Source organism: Leuciscus leuciscus (genome assembly GCF_965113295.1).
Source record: "Leuciscus leuciscus genome assembly, chromosome: 8".
NCBI lineage: Eukaryota > Metazoa > Chordata > Actinopteri > Cypriniformes > Leuciscidae > Leuciscus > Leuciscus leuciscus.
The window spans coordinates 21006096-21027930 of NC_138732.1; the positions used below are offsets into that span (position 1 = coordinate 21006096).

The window sequence follows — 21835 nt, forward strand, 5'->3', positions numbered from 1 at the left end:
GAAACATTGACTTTTTTTATTTGTTAAACCATACAAATGTTTTACAAAATTAATCAAACTATATATGATGATAGAAATCAGAGCACTTGTGATTTAATTACACAGTTGTTTATCTTCACAGAGTGAAGATCATATACTCAGACTCAACCTCCACTCTCATATATCTGTTGTTAACAGTCACTCAATAGTTTTAAGATGGGGAAAATCCCACATTGTAAAATGTTGCAAGTACACTCCCCTGTTAAGACAGACCCTGGCTCACCATCACAGAGATACTGAGATCACAGACCGTATCTTCATGCTTCAACATAAAATGTCCTCTCATCCGTTTAGAAACTGTGTATAGATGTGCCTCTTTAGTCATTGTTGTGGAAATGTCTCATTCAGCCGTTAAACAACATTCGGGAAGGTTTAGCCCGTGGTGTCTAAATCTCATATCATTTTCCCCAGAGCGTTTTGCTTGGATTCATGTGAAAATGCAGGTACTATCTATCAAAGAAAACACAAAACCTTGTGTGGTTTATATGTATGATGAATTAAAATAGCATTTGATACGTGTTTTTCTATTTTTTTTTACCAATTATCTCATTCTTACAGACCGCACAGCAGACACATTTTCTCTTTATAGCTTTGCCTGATGTGTTTAGTAGGCATCATGAATAGCATCAGCAGAGATTACTCTAACTTTGGGTTTGACCCAAAAGAAAAGGTCAGTTTTTATTTCACTCAGATTCAGTCATTGTGTAGTTGTTACTTGAGAAGGTCTCGCAAAAGAACTTTGATGCTGATGAGTGCAGGACAACTCTGGGTCTAGGCTAAACAGCAACTTAAAGGGATAGTTCAGCCAAAAATAAAAACCGTCATCATTTACTCACCCTTGTGTCGTTCCAAAGCTGTGTGATTTATTTTTTTATGCAGAACATAAAAGAAGGTATTTTGAAGAATGTTAATAACCAAACTATATTGTTGACCCCTGACTTCCATTGTATGGGCAAAAAACTTTCTTGAAAATATATATTTTTTATGTTCCACAGAAGAAAGAGATTTATACCATTTTGGAACGACATTAATGTGAGAATGATGACAGATTATTTTTTTTTTTTTTTTTTTTTTTTGAGGGGTGGAGGACTATACCTTTAAGACAGCTTTGGTTTGTTTCCTTGTTTTGTACACAACACATTAATTCATAGTTTCAGAATCTATGATAACCATAACAGTTAGAAAGGATCTTTAATGTTTCCCAGAAAATAATCATTTCAGAATTGAGTTATATCAAACAACTAGCTTTTTTTTTTGGTTGATAATACTTGATTTAATGGCCTGTAAAATGTACTGTGCAGCATGCCATCTTGGGAAATCGTGCTTGAAACAAATCTAATAAAATCACAGAGTCTCATGGCGTTCTTCATACATTTGTAATAGTAAATCACTTTCTCGCCCTCCGTAATAGCATAGCAGTGATAATAAGTAACTTTTACAGTTTCCGTCATATAAAAGAACAGCTTTGCCACTATTTCAAAGCACCTTCTACTGTTTGGTATAATATAAAAAAAATCTACTTTTAGATGTAAAAATATATATATTTATATTTCCAAATAAATAAATACATACAATAAATATGTGAATCAAGAACTGTATAAATAACATCGTGTGAGATGGCATCTCCTGTTCTCTACTGTCCCAGTTCTGTCATCTCTGAGCATCACGTAAGCATTGTTCCTTCAAGTCCTTCTTAACCCATATTGAATATTTCCAGAGCAAAGCAGCACCATGTCTAAAACCTCCAAAACCCTCAGATTCGGTTTTCATGGTTATGCTACTCGTCAGCAACAAAGACACCAAATGCAGCTTGACTTTCACACTTTGGGAGTCTTTCGAGACTGTTGTCTTCACCATCAGTACTGGCCAGTGCATTTCCAGAGCAGATCTCATGTTTGGATGCTGTGGCCAAACATTATCATCTCCTCCTCACGTAGAGAAGAAACTGGGCATCTCTCTCCCCCGATAACGGTGACAGAGGGTCTCAACTGTGTCCAAGCACCTCTTTGTACAGTTCTGGAACTTTTTCAGGGTCCACCGGTCTTGGAAGAAAGTGAGTGAACTTTTGATGCCTCCTTGATTTTGTCCCATCGCGGGGCGTGCCGTCCTTGTTGAGAGCCACGAAATACCGTGCTCCTCTCTCCCCGTGCTTGTAGAGATTAGAAGAGTATGTGTTGTACCAGTTCTCCTCAAACTGCTCACGGAAGACACATTCTGCTGTGAGTTTCTCCTAAGAAACAAAAAACATGTTGGTGAACTAATTCATGCAGTTTCCTCAAAACTCATAACATGGAGAGAAAGAGAGGTGGTCAATATGATAAAACATACATGACATCTACTGGGCTTTAATAAGAACAACAATTGTGAAGGATCATTCTTGGTGGTAAGACAAGATCTGAAAAAGTCAAAACTGGGTAAAAGTCTGCTTACAGAGCCATAAAGTTCTCCCCTGTCGTTCATCCCGAGGTAGAGACCACTGTCCACTCCACGGATGCTTATTAATCCAACTGCAAGGCTTATGAATTCCAAAATACCTGGAGAAGAATAAATCAATTGTTCAGGAGATGTTCTTTGAAGTCTAAACCCTCATCACATATTGTGAAAAAGTTGAACTGCAATGCATTATTCATCTCTATACTTCAAAGACTATTATATAGTTATTGTAAAGTAAATATATAAATACATGAATATATATATATATATATATATATATATATATATATATATATATATATATATATATATTACTGCATTAATAATAATACATTTATTTTTGCTTTTTTATTTTTTTTATTACACTTTAGGTTCTTCATTCAAGTTATTGAATGTTTGGGTTCTTTAATAGATATACCAGTTATATGTTCTATTTAAATTGCTCAATAAGAACTATAAAAACTGGTGAACCTGTACTATAGAAGTGTACAGTCACAGTGCTATTGAGTTCATACTGTGATTCAGTTTCTGTTTAAACAAATCTAACAAGCTGGAAACGAAGAGGGAAATTACCAAAACGACTGTGGTCCTTTCTCGTGCCCTGCACACTGCCATCCGGGAGTATTTCAAGGTGAAATCCAGTCCTGCAGTACAACTGTCTTCTCCGCAGGATCCCTTTCAAGTGCGTTAAATCTGCGGAGGTGCTCCGTGACAGTCTCTCTGCTGGAACTAAGTGATCATTCAACAGCCCGAGGTTTTCTCCTAGAGGTGGCAAAAAGAACTGTGATCCGACCTGTCCGAAACCCTCCAGGCTCTGTAAAAACGTCCCGATCTCTCCCATAGCTGCAGTTACAAACCTCCAATCCAGCAAGAGCGCTCAGGGAAACTTGATCTAGATGAATACGGTGAAGCAATCGTCCAAAGCTATTCGTTACGACGAATAATATCCATGCGAGCACGTCATTTGTAGTGGATCCATGCTGAGCGCATATGGAATATCACTTGACTCCAGTGGATTATACAGACATATCCAGTGGGGAAGAAACAGTAACTGCAAATAACTGACTTCAGACAAGTCCTTTAATTTCTGCTCTCATGCCTCGTCCACATGGTGGCCGGTGGTGCTTTCTGACATGAATAAATGTGCAGCAGGTATTGAGGCAGCAGGTATGTGTTGTTGTGGGAAGTGCTTTGCGCAGTGAGTGGCTGCTACGCGCGCGGGGCAGGTGCAGAGCTCGGGCTTCTGTGGGCGGGACATCGGGTTGGTCCAGCCTTGAGTTTTTGCGCACAATCACAGTTGTCTGTGTTTTCGTTTATGCCTGTGTTTGTGAGGGCAAGGTTTTGCATTCATTGTGGGCACCGAATGTAGGCTATCTCACAAGCAGGAGGAAAGCAGCAGTTGTCACGATTATAATATGGGGTATGTTTTAGGTTAAATATCATTAGCTCAGTATTAAAACAATAGGCTATATGTCAACGTGTGTGTGTGTGTGTGTGTGTGTGTGTGTGTGTGTGTGTGTGTGTGTGTGTGTGTGTGTGTGTGTGTGTGAACTGTGAGGTGTAGGTCATTTTACAAAAATGAGCTACGGGGTGAAATTATAATTAGGCTGTAAATAATCTATAGGCTACTTCTGTTCTGATATCACAAATAGGCCCAAATGCCGTGGAAAGTGAACAGCCACATTTGACACCATTATGAAAGTACAAACACTGTCTGTTGATCTTTTGTTAACCCACGTTTTATGTAGTTCTATATATTTTTATTTACTTTTTGAATTTTTAATGTTTCCTATTTGTTTCCTATTTTTAATAAAAAATAATCAGTTTGTGGGTGCAATGTAAAAAAAATATATGATCAATAATTTTGTTTTAACTCATCAAAATAAGTAAAGCAATTTTCGACTTTTTAAAATAGGTTTTACAAGATTCAAATAATTTTTAAGTCTAGTTGAATTGAAGTAGAAATTACTTATACATCCAAGTTGATTGTACTTAAAATTTAAGGCAACTTTTTTTGTGCGTTGAGATAGTGTAATGATGGGAAAGACCATAATTGTTTTGTTTTTTTAAACAGGTTAATATGACTTGACATTAATTTGTTTCTACAATTTAGTTTTTTAAAGTTAGAATCTACATTAATATATATTTTTGTGAGACAAATGTGGGAATTTGCCTATCAAAGTTTGAGAAACACGGGCACAAAAAAACAATTATAGAAACTGAAGATCAAATCTACAACTCTTACAGTATTTTAGCTAGAACTGGTTAACTGGTCAAATTTTAAGAATGAAAAAGCGACGATGAAATGAAATAACTAGCCTACTTTGATGGACGTCTTCTCAAAACGCTATTTTAAAATATAACATTTTGAGGTCTGAGGGCTTTAACTATGAATTCTAACCATGACCCGAATGGAAAGGACAAATGACTGCAAATACAGCTGCCTAATGTGTTTCTGTGATGTAGCGAGGTCGCATCTCGCGATGAGTGAGCGCAGTCTCCTCTCCTCTCCTCTCCCCGAGCCGGTGACACAGTCATGATGGCCGCCGTACGTCGGGTTCTGGCTCTTCGAAACAAGTTCACCAGCTTAACTAACGGGTTAAACCTTTATTTTAACAGCCGACAATCGTTGAGGGAAAGAACAGCTCTGAGACACGTAGGGACAGGGGTGTGTATCACTCTCGGTGGATTCGCTGTTGTTTACTACCAGCACATTTCGAGTCCGGATCGGGGACACGCAGCGAGTCTGCGCGCATTGATTTCTCCGCTCCCAGCAGTGGCTGCAAAAGAGCAGGTAGGCTATATCTACATTTTAGTTGCTACATTTTGCAGTGTTTACGTCTGTGGTGTTCACGTGGTATATTTCTATAGCATCTCGGTTTTTATTATTCCTTAACATTTAAAATCGGTGGATTTCATGTGTCTTCAAAACAGTCGCTCTCCACCAGAGAGGTGCTGAATTCAGTGTCTCAGTTCATTAGTCAGGTGATGATGCACTATGATTCTATGAAACTGCTTATAACAGAAATATTGGAACTTTATAGATCGCCTACGATTGGACATTTTTATGGATTTGTTTTGCATGCTTAGTAGGCTACTGACTTAGGCTCTGAAAGGATCATTTTACTAGGGATGCAAATTCAATCAACAACCTTTTCTCCTGTCAAAATCTTGTTTGCATTTCTCCTTCAGCCAGATTTGTTGTACAGTGAATTAGATCAGTGTTTCCTAAACCACAATAGACTCATGTTGTGCTTGATGTGATTTAAAAAAAAATTACTATAATTAAAGTCACTTTTAGACAGAAAAACAACCAATGAAAAACAAACTATATTCAGCTACAAGTGTCATCCACACAAGTGCATGACTTGCACACATTAAATAAAAAATTTGAAAAAGGAAACAAGTTCAAAGTCCTTTGTAATATCCATATTTGCACAGGACTTTTCCCATATTATTTGCACACATTACACACATATATATTTTTTCTTTCCTTAAAAAGGAGCTATACGAGATTAATCACAATTAGTTAAATTCATTTATTATTTTTGTCTATTTTATATGTTTAACAAAGCAAAAGGGGAACACATACTCTTGGTATGACTGTTGTTGAAAAGCATTTATCAGACTGTTATCAGATTGATCATTAAACCATACAGGATTGAATCAGTCTTGTGTGAATCTCTCTGCAATGTTCCCTTTTGTACCCTTATCTGCTTTGGTTGGACATAACCTTGACTTGTGGATTGAGACACAGGAATCCAGGGTTAAGGTAACTGGACACGGCAGCTTGGCAGCCGGGTGGACGTTTGATGGGGGTAATAAGTAGCTGGGCACACATTCCCAGGGTGTTTGCACAGTGCCCAGTGGGCCTGGCCGCCGGCCACCGTAGAGTGAGAAGAACACAGTCCTAGTGAGTTTAGCCAGTGATATTTCTGCTTGTGGATGTTTGTCTCCATGTTTTTGTACTGGAACGGTATTGATATTAAAAACAGGGAGGAAAGGAAAAAGATGGGTAGCACTTTCTGCAATGTCACGCTTGTCTTATCTTGTATTTATGTGTATTTGTTTGATTGTAGGCCAGTGCATCTGCTGAAGATGAAGAGGTGTTTATGTCAGCCCATGAGCACAGGTTCAGGCTCTTCAGCTCAATGGAGTATGATGGACAGCTTTACATGACACCCCTCGACTTCATTGAGTCTGTCACTATGAGCGAACCAAAGAGTGAGTTACACAAACAGTTCATCTTCTTTAGCAGAATATATGAACTCAACATATGATTGTGTAACTGTAGCCTAAGGACGTCCTCCTATTGACTTAATCTTAGTTTAAAGGATTAATTCACCCAAAAGTAAAAATTCTCTCATCATTTGCTCACCAAACCTGTCTTCAATGGAGCATTCAAGCTTCAAAAGAATGCGAAAGCATCATAAAAGAAAAGTAGCGATGGCTATGAACCACACATTTGTGAGTGAATCATTTACAGATGCCAAACTGATTCATTAAAAAATCAGACTCAAAAGCAAATGTGAGTAGCATATTCTTCGAAATTTCTTCTTTTATTTCTCCTTTTGTGGATTTTTTTCTTACAACATGACTTCAGCATGAGACAATAGCGACAGAATTTTGGGTGAACTATCCATTTTATTACAGATCTTTGCCTTAAGGTATAACCTTTTTATCTTAAAAGCAAGCAAGTAACGATGCAGGCATAAAATCAACACATGTAGCCGTAACACCTGCATGAAGATAGTCATCTCTCTCTGCCAGCATCACATTTACAACCTATTTCTGTAACCAAAATCTGAAAGCAGCAAGACAGACAACTTTTAAACGTGCGTGTCAGATACAGTGGATCTCTGCTAAACCGAAGACATTAAGTTTTCGTCTCAAATAAACGGGAACGGCGCTGAGATCGGTCCAGATGGTAGAGTTGATATGCTCTATAGCTGTATTTTCACGACCCAGCTATACTTGTATGGGGGTTGAGTTTCAAACAGTCATGTTTGCTGCTATCTGAAACTTGGACTTCCTGGAATGTGCAGACGGGTATAAAATGTGAACTCTAATATGGCAGGCAAACATTGCGTCACCATCTTTAATGGCATGCATGACGGAACGAATAGTGGTATTTATGGCTTTATGCTGTGGCAGTAAAATTTCCAGTGCATTATATAAACAGAAGCTACAGTTCATATTTAAACCATACAGTTATTTGGATGTTTTTTTCCAACACTCTTCTAAATTTGGATTTTTTTTCCTTTAAAATGAATTTTAATTTTAATTTCTATATGCATTAAATTGTATTAAAAACAAAATGGAGTATAAAATGTTATCCCTTTTATTTAATAAATAAGTCATGCATTGTAGGCATATAGTCAAACTGCTGAGAAAGGTGAAACAGATTCAAGCAGTCAAAACATTTCAGAGTGTCTGCTTCACTGTAACAGTATCTTTTCAAGCTGAACGTGGCAGGCCTACTCTACAAAAAGACAGCAACAGATTTTCTGTATTTTGTCAGTGTTTGAACTTATATTTTTTGAAGTACAAATTTGTCAATCATACAGAATTTTTGCACACAAAGGAGAGTGTAACGCTTTTGACCCATTTTTTTGTCAACTTTTATTTAGAAATAGTTTTGAAAATACCACTTATTCTTATAAATCTCTCTTTTTTATTTTTTAGAAAAGAGGTTTTGGAGATCCCTCACAAAACAGGTTTGATCATGTTTTTCTTTTGTTTGATGAATATTTATCTACTTTTGAGTTTTGAAAATCTGAATGATCCTCAGTATATGCGCTTTTTTGAAAGGATCTAGACAAGATTCTGTCAGATACGCCACCAGTTTGGAAAGGATCGTCCCGTCTGTTCCGAAACCAGCGTGAAAGAGGTGAGACCTGATAATCATGTTATGTATATCAATTTGTATTGTATAATGCAGTGTTGTTTGCTTTGTCATTTGATCATTGTTAATAGTAAATCCCTCCAGGCAACTTGATTTTGAGAGGATCTGCTTTCAAAGTGCCACTTGTGTGGCTAGCATTCTAAATACTGAGCTAATGAATGATTATGAATGATGTGCATAAAGCCGAAACATCTCTAATTAACAGATATTGTGATAGGTACAATTAGGATACAGTTGTTAGAGTGTGCAGATGCTTAGACCACCCACATGCATGGTGTTATGAAACAATCCGGATCCTGAAACTTGTTCTCATGCGGAAGGAGAGTGCACAGGCTGTAAATGGTCTTATCTCTCAATCAGTCTGACATTACTGTGACTTTGCTCTGGGATAATCACAGATAGGAAGGTGACAAATAACACCCAGTGCATAACATGTGGTATGCTGTTTTGAATCGAAAATAATCATGCACTCACCTTAATCCATAAATTATCCAGCTTTTCAGGTCTTACTTTTTAGACGTGATTTAAGAAAAAGCAATGTTTGCTTGTAGTACTTGACATATTAACAATAATTTATACTATTGCAAGAATTCTAAAAATGACATAAAAAAAATATTTATTCATCAAGGATGTATTAAATTGAGCAAAACATCAATCTAAATAGACTAAATACATTTATAATATTACAAAACATTTCTATTTTAAATAAATGCTGTTCTTTTGAACTTTCTATTCATCAAAAGAATCATGAAAATATAATAATACGAAATGTTTCTTGAGCTCCAAATCAGCATATTAGAATGATTTCTGAAGGATCATGTGACACTGAAGACAAGAGAAATGATGCTGAAAATTCAGCTTTGCATCAGGAATAAATAACATTTTAAAATATTTTCACACTGAAATAGGGGTTTAGAAAAAGAAGAAGAATATTCATTTAATTTATGAGACAAATATCTTTTAATGTGCGGGGCTTTCCCAGATGCTAACAATACTTTCCTTGTAGTGTTCTTTCTTACACTTAAAACACTAAAACACTCCACACAGTGCATGATATTCCATTGCTTTCCTTGAGTGCCAGTGCCTGGGTTTGGGCTTTTAATCCGGCTGTTAAATGTTAAAGCTGCACTTAGGTAAAAAAAAAAAAAAAGAAGATAGGCTTGATCTGTGAACAAAGCCTTACTTCAGAAAATGAAAAGAGCTGTTTGAACTTTGCAATGTTGAGAGTTGTCCTAGTGGCAGCCCTGTATCACTCTGGACAGTATGAATTCTAAGAATGGCGTTGGATTACATCTCCATCACTGACACTCTATATCAATTGTTTCTGTGGAATTCTTTGTGTTCTGACAACTGTTTGAGCTCTTGGGCTGGATTTCTTTCTGCAAGACTGAAGGTGTGTAGCTCGAATGAAACTGAGATCCTAAAAGACTAAATGCACAAGCAGCCACAAGCGGATGTCTTGACTCAGCTTTGTATGGTGTAGATATACATAAGGCAATCAATTGAAAAACATAAGTTAATTAATTGCATGAAATGAATCACACATATGAATATGTTGAATTGCTGAGTAAAGCCCCCGAATAAAGATAATCCAAAGATGTTGTAGCAGATAAGTAAAGCACTAAATAGACTGGAGTTGCAAGATTCTGGATAAATTGTGAATCACGGTTTATTTGTTTTTTTAAAACAGAGGTCACGATTCTCCCACGATTCTGAACACAACTAAACAAAATAACATGTAATTTACTAGAGATTCTGATCAAATGTTTAATCCTGCAGTCTGTTTAAAATGTTATTAATTATAATTAATCTGAATGAATAATAATAAAAAATCGGGTTTGAATGAATGATTCAATGACTCAATTGTTTCATTACTGGAAGAATCAGCGTTTTTTGACCGAATCTCTGGAATGAATGATTGAATGACAAATACATTTTTGAACAGTCACCTGTCGCCACCTACTGGCGTAATGATGAAATACCTATACATGTCTTCCGCTTTCTCTAGATCCTGCCGACGCAGATCTGAATCGTTCTGAATAGGTTTATTAGACATGCATTAATGTATTATTGTCATTTAGGAATAAGATTGCATGGGTGTTTGAACCGAGATCTTGATCTTTTAACGATTAATGTGTTAATGCGTAGTTCTGGCTTTAATTGCTCAATGGCATTGACTTACAATTATGATTAAATGCATTTGTTAATCATTTTATTTTATAATTAAAGTTCAAAAATCTATTTTTAAAATATAAATAATACGAAAAAAGGTCAAATGTATCTATAAAAATAAGTAATATAATTTAATTTTTAAATAATTGTATAATACAGAACAAAAAAATATAAAGAATACCATTAATATGTTATATTGTTTTATTTTTATGTAAACAATTATAATAATAAATTCACTGCCCCATATATGTGTAGGCCTACTACCGTTTAAAAAAAAAAGGTAGGGGATTTAGATTTTTTTTTTATCTTATGGTCACTGAGGGTTCATTTAATTGAATATATATAATTTTAATATATATTTAAATATGTATTTTAAAATGTAATATTCCTGTGATGCAAAGCTGAATTTTCAGCATCATTACTCCAGTCCTCAGAGTCACATGATCCTTCAGAAATCATTCTAATATCCCGATTTGCTGCTCATTATATATACAATTAATTATATTAAATGAACACATTAAATGCCCAGGATTAGTTAAATACAAATATAAACTAGTGTTGAATCAATCAACCAAATAAATCAAGGATCAGGGTGGCCTGTGAAAATTCTCTATTATGTTTTACACACACCTTTCTTTATCCTTTTCCTTAAACATTCCAAAGTCCTTTTCCCACAGCACTCAAAGAAGCCCTTCTGAACTATCTGTGTCCAAGTCACTATCATCTCCTTAAACAAAAGCTTGGGAATGCTTTCAGTGGCAGGAACAATTCTCCTTAAGTCTCTCCTAGACAGAGACCTGACAGTTGCTCTTCCTTTCTTCTCCTCTCACACAACAAAGGACTAACAGACCTCAAAAAGGAAAACAAACCCACATCAGGCATCTGCAATCAGTTACAGATCACTTGAGAATGTTTTACACCTAGGAAAATAAACAGAGGGGAACTCAGGAGCCAGTGGCCTGGTCTAATTTTGTTTGGGTTTGTGTCCAGCCTTGTTACTTTACGTTTTAACGTCTCTGTTTGTGCAAAGAGAACACCAAACAAGAGTAAAGAACAGGATCCTCTTAGATCTTATCAATGTAAAAGAAGAAAGGACGTCTAGTTTAAAATGACATTTGATAGTAAAATATATTTTGAAGGCAGGTTCTGGGATGTTGGAACACAAGCTTAAAAAGAAATGTTTATGTACTGTTTTTCAGGTGTCATCGCTTACACAGAGTATCTGTTTCTGCTTTGCATTTTGACAAGTAAGTTTGTCTTCAGGTAATTCTCCACGCTTGTTTAGCACAAAAAGTATAGACGCACGAGGATGTATTGATGTCCCTCATATTATGTCTTTCTTTTGTCTTCTAGAGCCACATGCAGGTTTTAAAATAGCTTTCAACATGTTTGATGCAGATGGCAATGAAATGGTGGATAGGAGAGAATTCATGGTGGTATGGTTGTTGTTGTTGTTGTTTTTTATTAATTTGAACGTCAGCATGCGCAAAGATAAAGTTCTGCTTTTTTACATTTAGTTAGAGGACATATTCCGCAAGAAAAATGAAAAGAAAAAGGAGCGAGGAGGAGATCCTGACAGTTTATCTCAACTGGTAAGAAAAACAGACTTTTTTTTCAATTTTACAGTCCTCCGTCGCATGAGCATATTCTGTTGCCACTTGAATCGATGTGCAGTTTATTTGAAAGTGATTTAAGGAAATAGTTCACCCAGAAATAAAAATTCTGTAAACCCATAGTTCTTTCTTATCTGTGCAACACCAAAGGAGAAGTTTTGAAGAATGTCCACACTGCTCTCTTCCATACAATAAAGTGAATGGTGCTCCGTAAAAGCAGTCCGTCCCCCGGATTCACAGGCAAGGCTTAAGCCTAGTCCCAGACTAAAATGCATGTTTGAGCTGATATAACTGAAAGCAACTTGCACTGATATATCTTAAAGAGTCCTAATTGAACTAAAGTCTAATCCTGGCTTAATCTATACCCTGTTTTGTATTAAATGTCAAGATTTCTGATTGATTTGTTTGGGGAAGAGACCGAAATTGCTTGGCAGCCATTGCCACAATTCACTTTTATTGCATTGGCTTTCATTTAATATTTAATCATTTACAGTTTATTATAATAAAGTATAATTATAAATGATCTGCTCTATCTATCGATAATTTGCTATACAGTTCTCCTTTTGTGTTTTATGGAAGACATTTTAGATTAATTATTCCTGTAATATTTGAACACCTATGTTGGAATAGAATTCCATGAATAGCCATTGATTTGATTTACTCTGAGATTTTATTGTTGCATGTTTTCAATCGCATTTAAAATAGCGAGATGACTGATTCATGGCTAATGTTCATTTGAACGAATGTACAGTACATGGATATTTTTCTGCATAGTACAAAACAACAATGAGTCTCTTATCTCTCATGCTGGGGAAATGCTGATTGTTACAGATTGTGTTTTGAAAACGCTTTGAGAGTTCATTGTCTTTCACAATCCCTAGTGAAATATGACAAATGCTGAATGGTGATTTGATTTGATCTTATCCTGTTTTGCACGCTATCATAATCTTGGCTGTGTGAGAGTGTGGAACTGTATGGATATCAAGGATCTGCCAACAGCAATGTATGTATACTGTATACTAAATAATCCTTATGGGCATGACTTCGACGTGTGTTCTTAGCATGGCGGTTAATGTGGTTGGTGCTTGATTGAACTTGTACAGTCATAGTCAACAACAACTGTGCATGTCCGTCCTAACCACTGATGTTTATGCAGCTACACCCTATATAGTGCTCAAAAACCAGAAGGGTTACATCCACATTCAGTGGCTTCTTTCAGACAGTCAGGGAGCAATATTATTTTACATACTGAAATGTTTGGATAGGGCGTAACAGAGTGACCCTCACGCATGGCTCACCTCCAGAGAAGAGGGACAATGGGGCTAATGGGGCTCAGTCAGACGCAGTCTGAAATGCAGCTCTATTGTCTAGGAGAGCAGAAAAATCATCCAGAGACTACGACAGATGATTTATGTTGCTTGTCTACTGTCAGGAGCTTTTTTTTTTTGCCAAAGAATGGTCTCACAGAATCACGTTAAAAGGCCCTCACCTGAAGAATGGCAGCTCTCCCTGGACCCCCATGTTTTATTTTTACAGTTACTTGAAGAGTGGTATTTGGGTTTGGGTTACTTCTTGTGATGGCTTGACCATGAAGTTTTGTGCCACTAAAGAGTTAGTTTCCACACCAAACAAGAGAGATGTGGAGCTTTTTAAGCTTAGTGTCAAAGTTTTAACCACAATAAACTATCGTACTGATTTAAAAAAAATATACTGATCACAATCTGAATTTCATTCAGTAAATCAAACCGTTATCAGAGTGCACTATAAAATGACTGAAGCACCAATGTCACGTTGGAATAATTATCCAAGGCTCACCAAAGCTGCATTTATTTGATTTAAAATACAGTTTTATTTTGAATATTATGAATACAGGAATATTATTATTATTACAATTTAACAGAACTGTTTTCTATTTTAATATATTTTAATTATTCCATTGATGGCAAAGCTGAATTTTCAGCATCATAACTCCAGTCTTCAGTTTCACAGAGATTATTCTAATATGCTGATTTACTGCTCAATTATTATCTCTTATTATTGGAACTCAATTATTAATAATTACTACTATCACTGTGGAAATTATTCTTATTTTTCTTTGTGCTGCTTAACTTTTCCTTAACATTGCGTTGCATTACTTCAGATGGTTTTGCATGTGTATTAGTCTTTCACTGCATTGTCTGAATTTTTGGCGATTATTGTTAAGCCTTTAATATTTTCACCTCTAATATGCAGGTACTTAAAAAAGAGCAGCCTCAGTCTGAACCCAGAAGTTTCTGGGATGTTCTAAGGCATGGTGCGAGAATAGTTCTCTTTTCAGATCTGATGGAGGTACAAGTATCCTCGAGCTCACTTGCTTTCTCGTTCGAATCCCATAATTCCCTTGACCATTCCCTGTCCGCCATCCCATGTGAGGTTCTTCCCATTGTTTGTTCTGTTGTTGTTTTTTCTTTTTGTTTATTGTCATTTTGATTCATTAATGTCAGTACACTTCATGTTGTAACAGTTAAGTATTAATATTTTTTTTTAAATCTTAAGATTTATATAATTGTAACTGAGCCATACAAGAATACATCATGTTTGGCCTTATTCATGCATCTCATTAAAATTATTATTATTCGATGTTGGTGCTTAATAAATGGATTTGACATTGTTTTTGAGTCATTTACCAAGCTCGGATATTGAGATCTAGTATATTATGATAGTACAAGTTTCAAAACTACCATCAGATACAGTATGCCTCTTGTTTTTGTAAAGATACGTTGCTGCAAAAGTACATTGAGGTATATCTGGTATGCAGATTTCTGCATGAGCAACCTGTTGTTTGCGTGGCATGGGATGATGTCGGCTGCTTCATGATGTGTCAGTGTGACAGTTATAAAGCTTTTTCTCCACCATACAATATTTAAAAATGAATTGCATGCCATTTAGCAGCACAAGTCATCCAGCTTTTATTATATTCATTGTAGCTTACCGCAGTGCACAAGTGTCTCACACCAGCCACAGAGCGAACGCATAGAGTAACGTTATGACATAACTTTCAACACACTCAAATGTATTTTTAATATGATTGTTTTGACCAAGTAAAACAGCACTGCGTTACCCCACAATTGTAATTCGTCCAATAAAGTGATCTGTGTGAGTAAAGGAGCGGCAGCGTGGCATATAAGCATAATAAAAACATACATACATGCATCAAATTTGATGTAAATGAATCATTTGCTTTTAATCAATCAATTAAATGCCAATTAAATGTACATTTTACATTTATTTGTGTTTGTGTCTGTTTTTTTATTTTAAATGTTGTTATATGTTTATGGCTGCACTTCCTCATCACACTATTTTAGTGTACACTTATCCAAACAAATTTTGCTCTCTTGTTCAGTTTCTTACAGCTGAATAATGTGTTTTCATAATTTGCTTTCACAGCACGCAGCAGAAAATGTCACCGACACAACTCTGCTGGTTCATTTCTTTGGAAGAAAGGGCAAAAGTGAACTTACATTTGATGACTTCTACAGGTGAGAGACAGATTTGATGACCATGATCTTGAAGGCTTCTAGTCTTAAGTGAAGATTTAACTCTATCATGATCCTAAATTAAGTTTCTATTGTATGTATGCTAAAATAAAAAGGCAAAGAACATGGACCCATGTTATAATGCATGACCCTTGAAGGGGAATTAAAATGAATCACTAAGGATGCTGTATTGTTATCAAAGCATGTTGGGATGGTCCAGTCACTTTTTCTAGTGTCCTACTGAGCGAGTGATGGCATCTCCTCTTAACACCGTGTCTGTGTCACTCACGTTCTGTCGGCAGATTCATGGACAACCTGCAGACAGAAGTCCTTGAGATTGAGTTCCTCAGCTTTTCCAAGGGAATGACCACCATCAGTGAGGAAGACTTCGCTAGTATCCTGCTGCGCTACACCACAGTGGAGAACATTACAGGCTACCTTGAGAATGTGCGTCAAAGCATACCCGATGAAAAGGTAGTACTTGCTCTACACACACACACACACACACACACACACACACACACACACACACACACACACACACACACACACACACACACACACACACACATAGCTGATGTTCCCTTTAAGTTATGAAAACTTTATTTCTGAAAGTTCAAAACATCCACTATTTTGAATGTTCAATTTTTGGCGGGGTTATGTGAATGTTAGGGAAAACAAGGGAATTTTCAATTTTCAATTTGATCATTTTATCAACATCATCTGAACTTTCAAGTAGTTAGTAATGTTTAAACAGAATGTTAGGCGAACGTCCAACTAAACCGTTCCATGAACAATGTATAAAGGCTGATAGGTCCTTTACATGCAGTCACATCATTACCGCATGACACAAGCTGTTTGGCCTCTGCTGATCCTGCAGCCAATGAGATTGCTTGCTCAACATTCAAATATTCTGATTCAGTGTTTGCTGTAAGCTAGTCCTGCAGCACGCTATTAGATTTACTCTGAAACCCTCCACCTCCACCAGCTCCACCTGCCGAGATCTGCAATATGATTTATGTATGTCTATTCATGCAGCAGCAGCATTTATTACATGCTCACAGCAGCGTGTCTGTGTATCTATTGGCAGTAGCAAGTCCATACATGCTCTTCAGCAGCAGCAACAATAATCAACAGAAGCAGCATAGCAGATCTAGGCCACCGAGACCATTCAATAACATGCAAAAAACGATTCCGAGAGTTGTCAAATAACATTTTTGTGCTAATGTTTTGAGAAAGTTATTAAAAGCCCAGATAACTTTGAGCATTCTATTAACGTTACTGCAAGAATGTTTGTTCACCTTGAACCTTGGTTGAACGTTAACCAAAGTTCTGAGAACGTTCCCTGTTAGCTTGGGAAGTACAGAAACACAATTGGAGGTATTCTAATATTTCTGCTCCTTTATCATGTTTTCATGCATTATAAATGAGTCGATTCAAATCATTGCATTGCAAAACAAATATCACCACAAACGTGGAGAGAGGAGGATATTTATAATCTGAACGATGTTAGTGCCTTTTTTTCTTTAGGATGTTTCCCTTTTTGCACATTGACCCTCACATTATAAGGTTAGAGTCTTTTCAGTTGCTCGAGGAGGCTGTTGGTGGATGGCCATTGATAGACAAGTGGTTCTTATTCTTAAGTTAAGAGATATTGCAATACGGCTTAACTTGTAAAACCACCTAAGCGTCACATATTACTCATTAGATCATTTGTAAAACAGTTGTTGTTTGTTGCAAGAGCGGCTTCAGAAAAAGACGTGGGTCTAGTGCCTGGAAATGGATGAGTGGAAATCAAAAGGACCGCTGTTTGGGTAATCTGCTAGCGGTGAGATATTTTGGACACATCCCCTTTTGTTTTTATGTATGCAAGTATCAGGTTAATCTTCTTTAGAAGAGTCGACAAGCTACCCGACCTCTCCTTTAACAAAACAATCTAAAGGTGTTGACAGCTCCAGTTGTGTATATCGGGTGCGGGAGCAGGAGAGATGTGCGCTGGGATTGTTTGACTTTGCTATTTTCTGTCTTGGCTCTTGGGATCTGTTATCGCTCTCCAAGTTCCCACAAACACTTAAGGTGCCCTCGTTTTTGAGAAAGTGAGGCGTAATGCAGTTTTGCCTTGTTTAGGGAGAGTTATTCTGAGACTAACTTTTGAAATTCATCATTTTATGTACTAGCTCGCTGCACAAGTGCTATCCTATTATAAAGACTCTGACTTAATGATCTCTTTCTATTGCCCAAAGCTTTCTGTTTAAAGGAACATTGACCATTTCATCTGTAAGTCACTGATTTAACACTGATCTTTTCTTTTAGGGCATCACTTTTGAAGAGTTTAGGTCCTTCTTTCAGTTCCTCAACAACTTAGAGGATTTTGCCATTGCCATGCAAATGTACAACTATGCAAATCGCCCAATTGGACAAGGTAAACATGCTCATTTAATCCAGTTACTCCTCAAATCTGTGGCTAATGATGTTTGGCTTTCGGCTCACAGATGAGTTTGCCCGTGCGGTCTATGTGGCCACTGGCCTGAAGCTGTCAAGACACCTTGTGAACACTATTTTCAAGATCTTTGATGTGGACCATGATGACCATCTAAGCTACAAGGAGTTCATTGGGATAATGAAAGATCGGCTGCATCGTGGCTCTTCTTGGGTAAATATGCTGGGAAATTCAGTTTCCCGAAAAATTTTATGCCATTTTTTTTTTTACTTTGTTTTATTATGCAAATCAGCTGTCAGTCACCTTGCTTGTGACAGGATAGATATTCCTGTAAAATGTAAGCACAATTTTAGCTTCAAATTCACATTAGTCATTATCACTGTACTGTTGCTATTAGTTTCACTGTTAGTATTATACACTTCCATTCAAAAGTTTGGGGTCAGTAAGATAAATTTTTTTTTTTTTTTTGAAATTTATTTGGCAAGGATGCGTTAAATTAATCGAAAGTGACAGTAAATATGTTTGCATTGTAAAAACAAAACAAAAAAACATTTGAAATAAATGCCAATCTTTTGAACTTTCTATTGGTTTCTGAAAAAAGTATTCAATGTTTCTGCAAATAGAATGATTTCTGAAGGGTCATGTGACACTGAAGACTGGAGTAATGATGCTGGAAATTCAGCTTTGTCAACACATGAATAAATTACATTTTAAAATATATTAAAATAGAAAACAGTTATTTTAAAGTGTAACAATATTTCACAATATTACTGTTTTACAGTATTTTAATATAATAAAAAAAATGCAGCCTTGGTGACCATAAGATTTTTTTATTTATTTTTTACATTTAAAAAAACAAACATCTAACTGACCCCAAACTTTTGTATATTCAAATCCAATATTGTTGCCTTGTATTTCAACAAAAGAAAAGTTGGTTTTCTTGTTGGTGCAATTTTGCTGACATCTAGTGGCCATGTATTGCCAATTCACTCATTGACCAGCACAATTAATTTCAATTTAATTTATTTTTAAAGATAATGTTGAAATGTGATATATGTTGATGACATAAAACCAATATGTTGATGAGAAATATTTTCTGTTCATGTTATCATTGTAAACTCAGGGATATAAGGGTGAAGAGAGATTCACATCCTTTAAAGCCTGTATGAAGAAGGAACTCACTGCTAAATAGGTAAGTTTATGTCTAAACAGAAAAAAAATGTTGTAGATAGTTAGATATTGCCCTGGAGAATTTAGAATTAATGATTCTGAACTACAGCGCTAGCACTGCTCAGCGTTCAGCCAAAGCTCTTTTTCTAGCATCAGATTACTCTGTAAAATTAATGTCTTCTATCCAGAGATACAAGATACCAGCCTAACATAGTGTATTAAGACTTAACACAGTAATAGAATACAGCCCAACCCACACCATGAAACACCTAGAAACAGGAAACAATTCGACTTACTCTGGGTGTATGAATAGAGTAAATGCAGTTTACATAAAATGAAATAAACAGCTGTTACATTTCTATTCTCTTGTCTTGTTCTATCACTTGTTAGATTCAGTTATTTAGTTTGATATATGCTGTTCTCCTGTTATGTCTTTGATTTGTGCAGGTGATAGTCCCGCTGTTCCTCTTCACCCTCACGTCTCAGTAAAGATATCTCAAATTGGATTAAAGTTCTCAGTGACTCAATGCAATTACCTGACCTGTGTCAAACTCTAAGATACAAATACTGCCATAATTAGATTAACACATGCTACCTCTCCGGACTATAGTTACTGCTTTGTTACTCGGCAGGCACTTTATTAACTTTATAAAAGCCATTAACTAGAAGGGATAACACTTTAATGAAATAGCCATATAGCCATGATACTTTTATTAATCAAAAAGTTATTTATTAAAGGTCTAATACATTTAAATGGGTCCAGTGCCCACATTTTGAGATACATTTTGTTAATGAATTGCAAAGTGTCTTTATTTATGATGATATATCACTTCATACGTTGAATGGAAAATGCTGAATTCTGGTGGAATATACAGTTATTTATTCTATTTATTGATCTGTTTTGTGTAAAGAAAATGTCCTCTTGGGATTTTCCTGCTGTATTGGAAATGCATTGTTCTAATTGCTTCTCTAGGAGTTATAAGCCAGATAATCTTTCCTTACAATGAGCACATTGCTAACATAGTTTCTCTGAGCTTGTCCACTGCCCACCAGCCAGATCAGCTTACACAGAGTCTGACAGTGCTGAGTGCACAAAGCAATAATGAGACCTCAGTTATCTCACAATGTGCTACACATACAGATCCCTTTCTCCACCTCTTTTATGGGTTTCTTACACTGCCACTCCTTTAAGAAATATCCTGCGAAGACAAAACAACAAACAAGCAGAAACTGAATCCACTCGTTTTACTCCAGTGAATATTTCTCATGGTATGTTTATTTTTTAAAGTTAACGTTTGTGCAGATACATATAAAGCCTTGCCCTACAAAAAAGCTGTTGGACATTTTTCAATTTATTACCCAGGAAAAAAGATACAGGTCATTAAACACACATTGACCTGTGGGGCATGTCGTCACATGTGGGTTTTTTATAATGGAACCATTTTCTCTAATTGAAACATTATAATATAGCTTGTGACAACTGTGTGACAGCTAGCTCCGGTCTCACCCACTGTGCTTTTTACAGAATATAGACCATGTTTTAGATCCGTATATTGCATATTACAGTTTGTGTGTATAGCCTAATTTGTATGCATTAGTATTCAGATTGCTTAGGATGTTTGAATAAATTAAAACCACAATCAAAATAATACCTTGTGTCATTCCTTCTGTTGTGTGCTTCCTTTAAAAAAATTAAAAAATAAAAGTGTTTATAGTGACCATTTTAGATTAGACCTATAGGGTTAATGTTTATGTTTGTTTAGTCAAGCACAATGTAACAATGAAGATTTTGGGGTTCCTTAGACGATAATAGCCTACTAACCAGTCAAAGCTGGCTTTAACTGGTCTCACAGCCTGGTCAGGCAGGTTTTCAGCTAGTTTGGCTGGGCTGCAGGCTAATTTTCTCTATAACTGATGAAAAGTCAGCAGACCAGACTGGATAACCATCTAAAACCAGCTTAGACTGGTTTAAAATGTTTATCAGCAGAGAATGAACTACTTAACTGGTCGGTTTCACAGACAAGGTTTAAGCCTAGACCCAGACTAAAATGCATGTTCGAGCTGTTTTAACTGAAAGCAACTTGCACTGATATATCTTAAAATATGTCAGTGCCATTGTTTTGTCAGATGCACACGTTTTTTTCTCTCTAAGGAACATTTATAAAAACTTCTTAAATATCCTAATTGGACTAAAGTCTAATCCTGGTTTAATCTAAGCCCTGTCTGTGAAACCGGGCCATTTTAGTGACAACATGTTTCAACATGGTACAATGACTGGTAGCCACTGTTTTTATTATTGTTTGATTTCAAATTTACAAATTTCATGATTTCAATTCAATTAAATTCTTGTGATTTGATTCCGATCTTGATTCAATATCGATTAATTTAGATAAATATTAGGTAGCCTATACATGTTAATAGATAAAGGTTAAAAATGACAAGTCAAATATATCTGTTATCAGAAGTAACTGTATTTCAGAAATGTAGGCTTACATATATAAGTCACAGTTAGCTAAACATTTATTAATTTAAACAATGTAATAATTTA

The 21835-nt window shown here is 36.0% G+C and overlaps 2 protein-coding genes across 5 annotated transcripts; one reads left to right on the forward strand and one right to left on the reverse strand.

Annotated features, from left to right (window-relative positions):
• Positions 1 to 3665, reverse strand: fgf20b (fibroblast growth factor 20b). Its single transcript, XM_082176820.1, has 3 exons — positions 3046 to 3665; positions 2470 to 2573; positions 1 to 2269 (listed from the first exon to the last, which is right to left on the reverse strand). Exons 1-3 carry the CDS (start codon positions 3311 to 3313, stop codon positions 2024 to 2026), a joined length of 618 nt encoding a protein of 205 aa, XP_082032946.1. The 5' UTR covers positions 3314 to 3665; the 3' UTR covers positions 1 to 2023.
• Positions 3666 to 4682: 1017 nt separating this feature from the next.
• On the forward strand, positions 4683 to 20936 carry micu3b (mitochondrial calcium uptake family, member 3b). Of its 4 annotated transcripts, XM_082177400.1 has the most exons (15): positions 4684 to 5266; positions 6552 to 6696; positions 8158 to 8189; positions 8284 to 8362; positions 11749 to 11796; positions 11903 to 11985; positions 12067 to 12141; positions 13124 to 13165; positions 14395 to 14490; positions 15589 to 15680; positions 15980 to 16151; positions 17991 to 18099; positions 18170 to 18330; positions 19241 to 19309; positions 19735 to 20936. In XM_082177400.1, the coding sequence occupies exons 1-14, from the start codon at positions 5009 to 5011 to the stop codon at positions 19307 to 19309; spliced, it is 1461 nt and encodes a 486-aa protein (XP_082033526.1). In that variant the 5' UTR covers positions 4684 to 5008; the 3' UTR covers positions 19735 to 20936. The 4 variants fall into 4 exon arrangements, with proteins under 4 accessions (XP_082033527.1, XP_082033526.1, XP_082033528.1 ...); XM_082177401.1 differs by lacking the exon at positions 13124 to 13165 and having other exon boundaries at positions 4683 to 5266; XM_082177402.1 differs by lacking the exon at positions 14395 to 14490 and having other exon boundaries at positions 4687 to 5266.
• The last annotated feature ends 899 nt before the right edge of the window (positions 20937 to 21835 follow it).

Coding starts and splice junctions, on each gene's coding strand:
- fgf20b (XM_082176820.1), bottom strand. CDS start 3,313: ATGGGAGAGATCGGGACGTTTTTACAGAGCCTGGAGGGTTTCGGACAG. Junction 2,574..3,045: donor AAAGGACCACAGTCGTTTTG/GTAATTTCCCTC, acceptor ATTCTTCTCCAG/GTATTTTGGAATTCATAAGC. Junction 2,270..2,469: donor GGGGAGAACTTTATGGCTCT/GTAAGCAGACTT, acceptor TTTGTTTCTTAG/GAGAAACTCACAGCAGAATG.
- micu3b (XM_082177400.1), top strand. CDS start 5,009: ATGATGGCCGCCGTACGTCGGGTTCTGGCTCTTCGAAACAAGTTCACC. Junction 8,363..11,748: donor CCGAAACCAGCGTGAAAGAG/GTGAGACCTGAT, acceptor ACTGTTTTTCAG/GTGTCATCGCTTACACAGAG. Junction 15,681..15,979: donor ACATTTGATGACTTCTACAG/GTGAGAGACAGA, acceptor TTCTGTCGGCAG/ATTCATGGACAACCTGCAGA.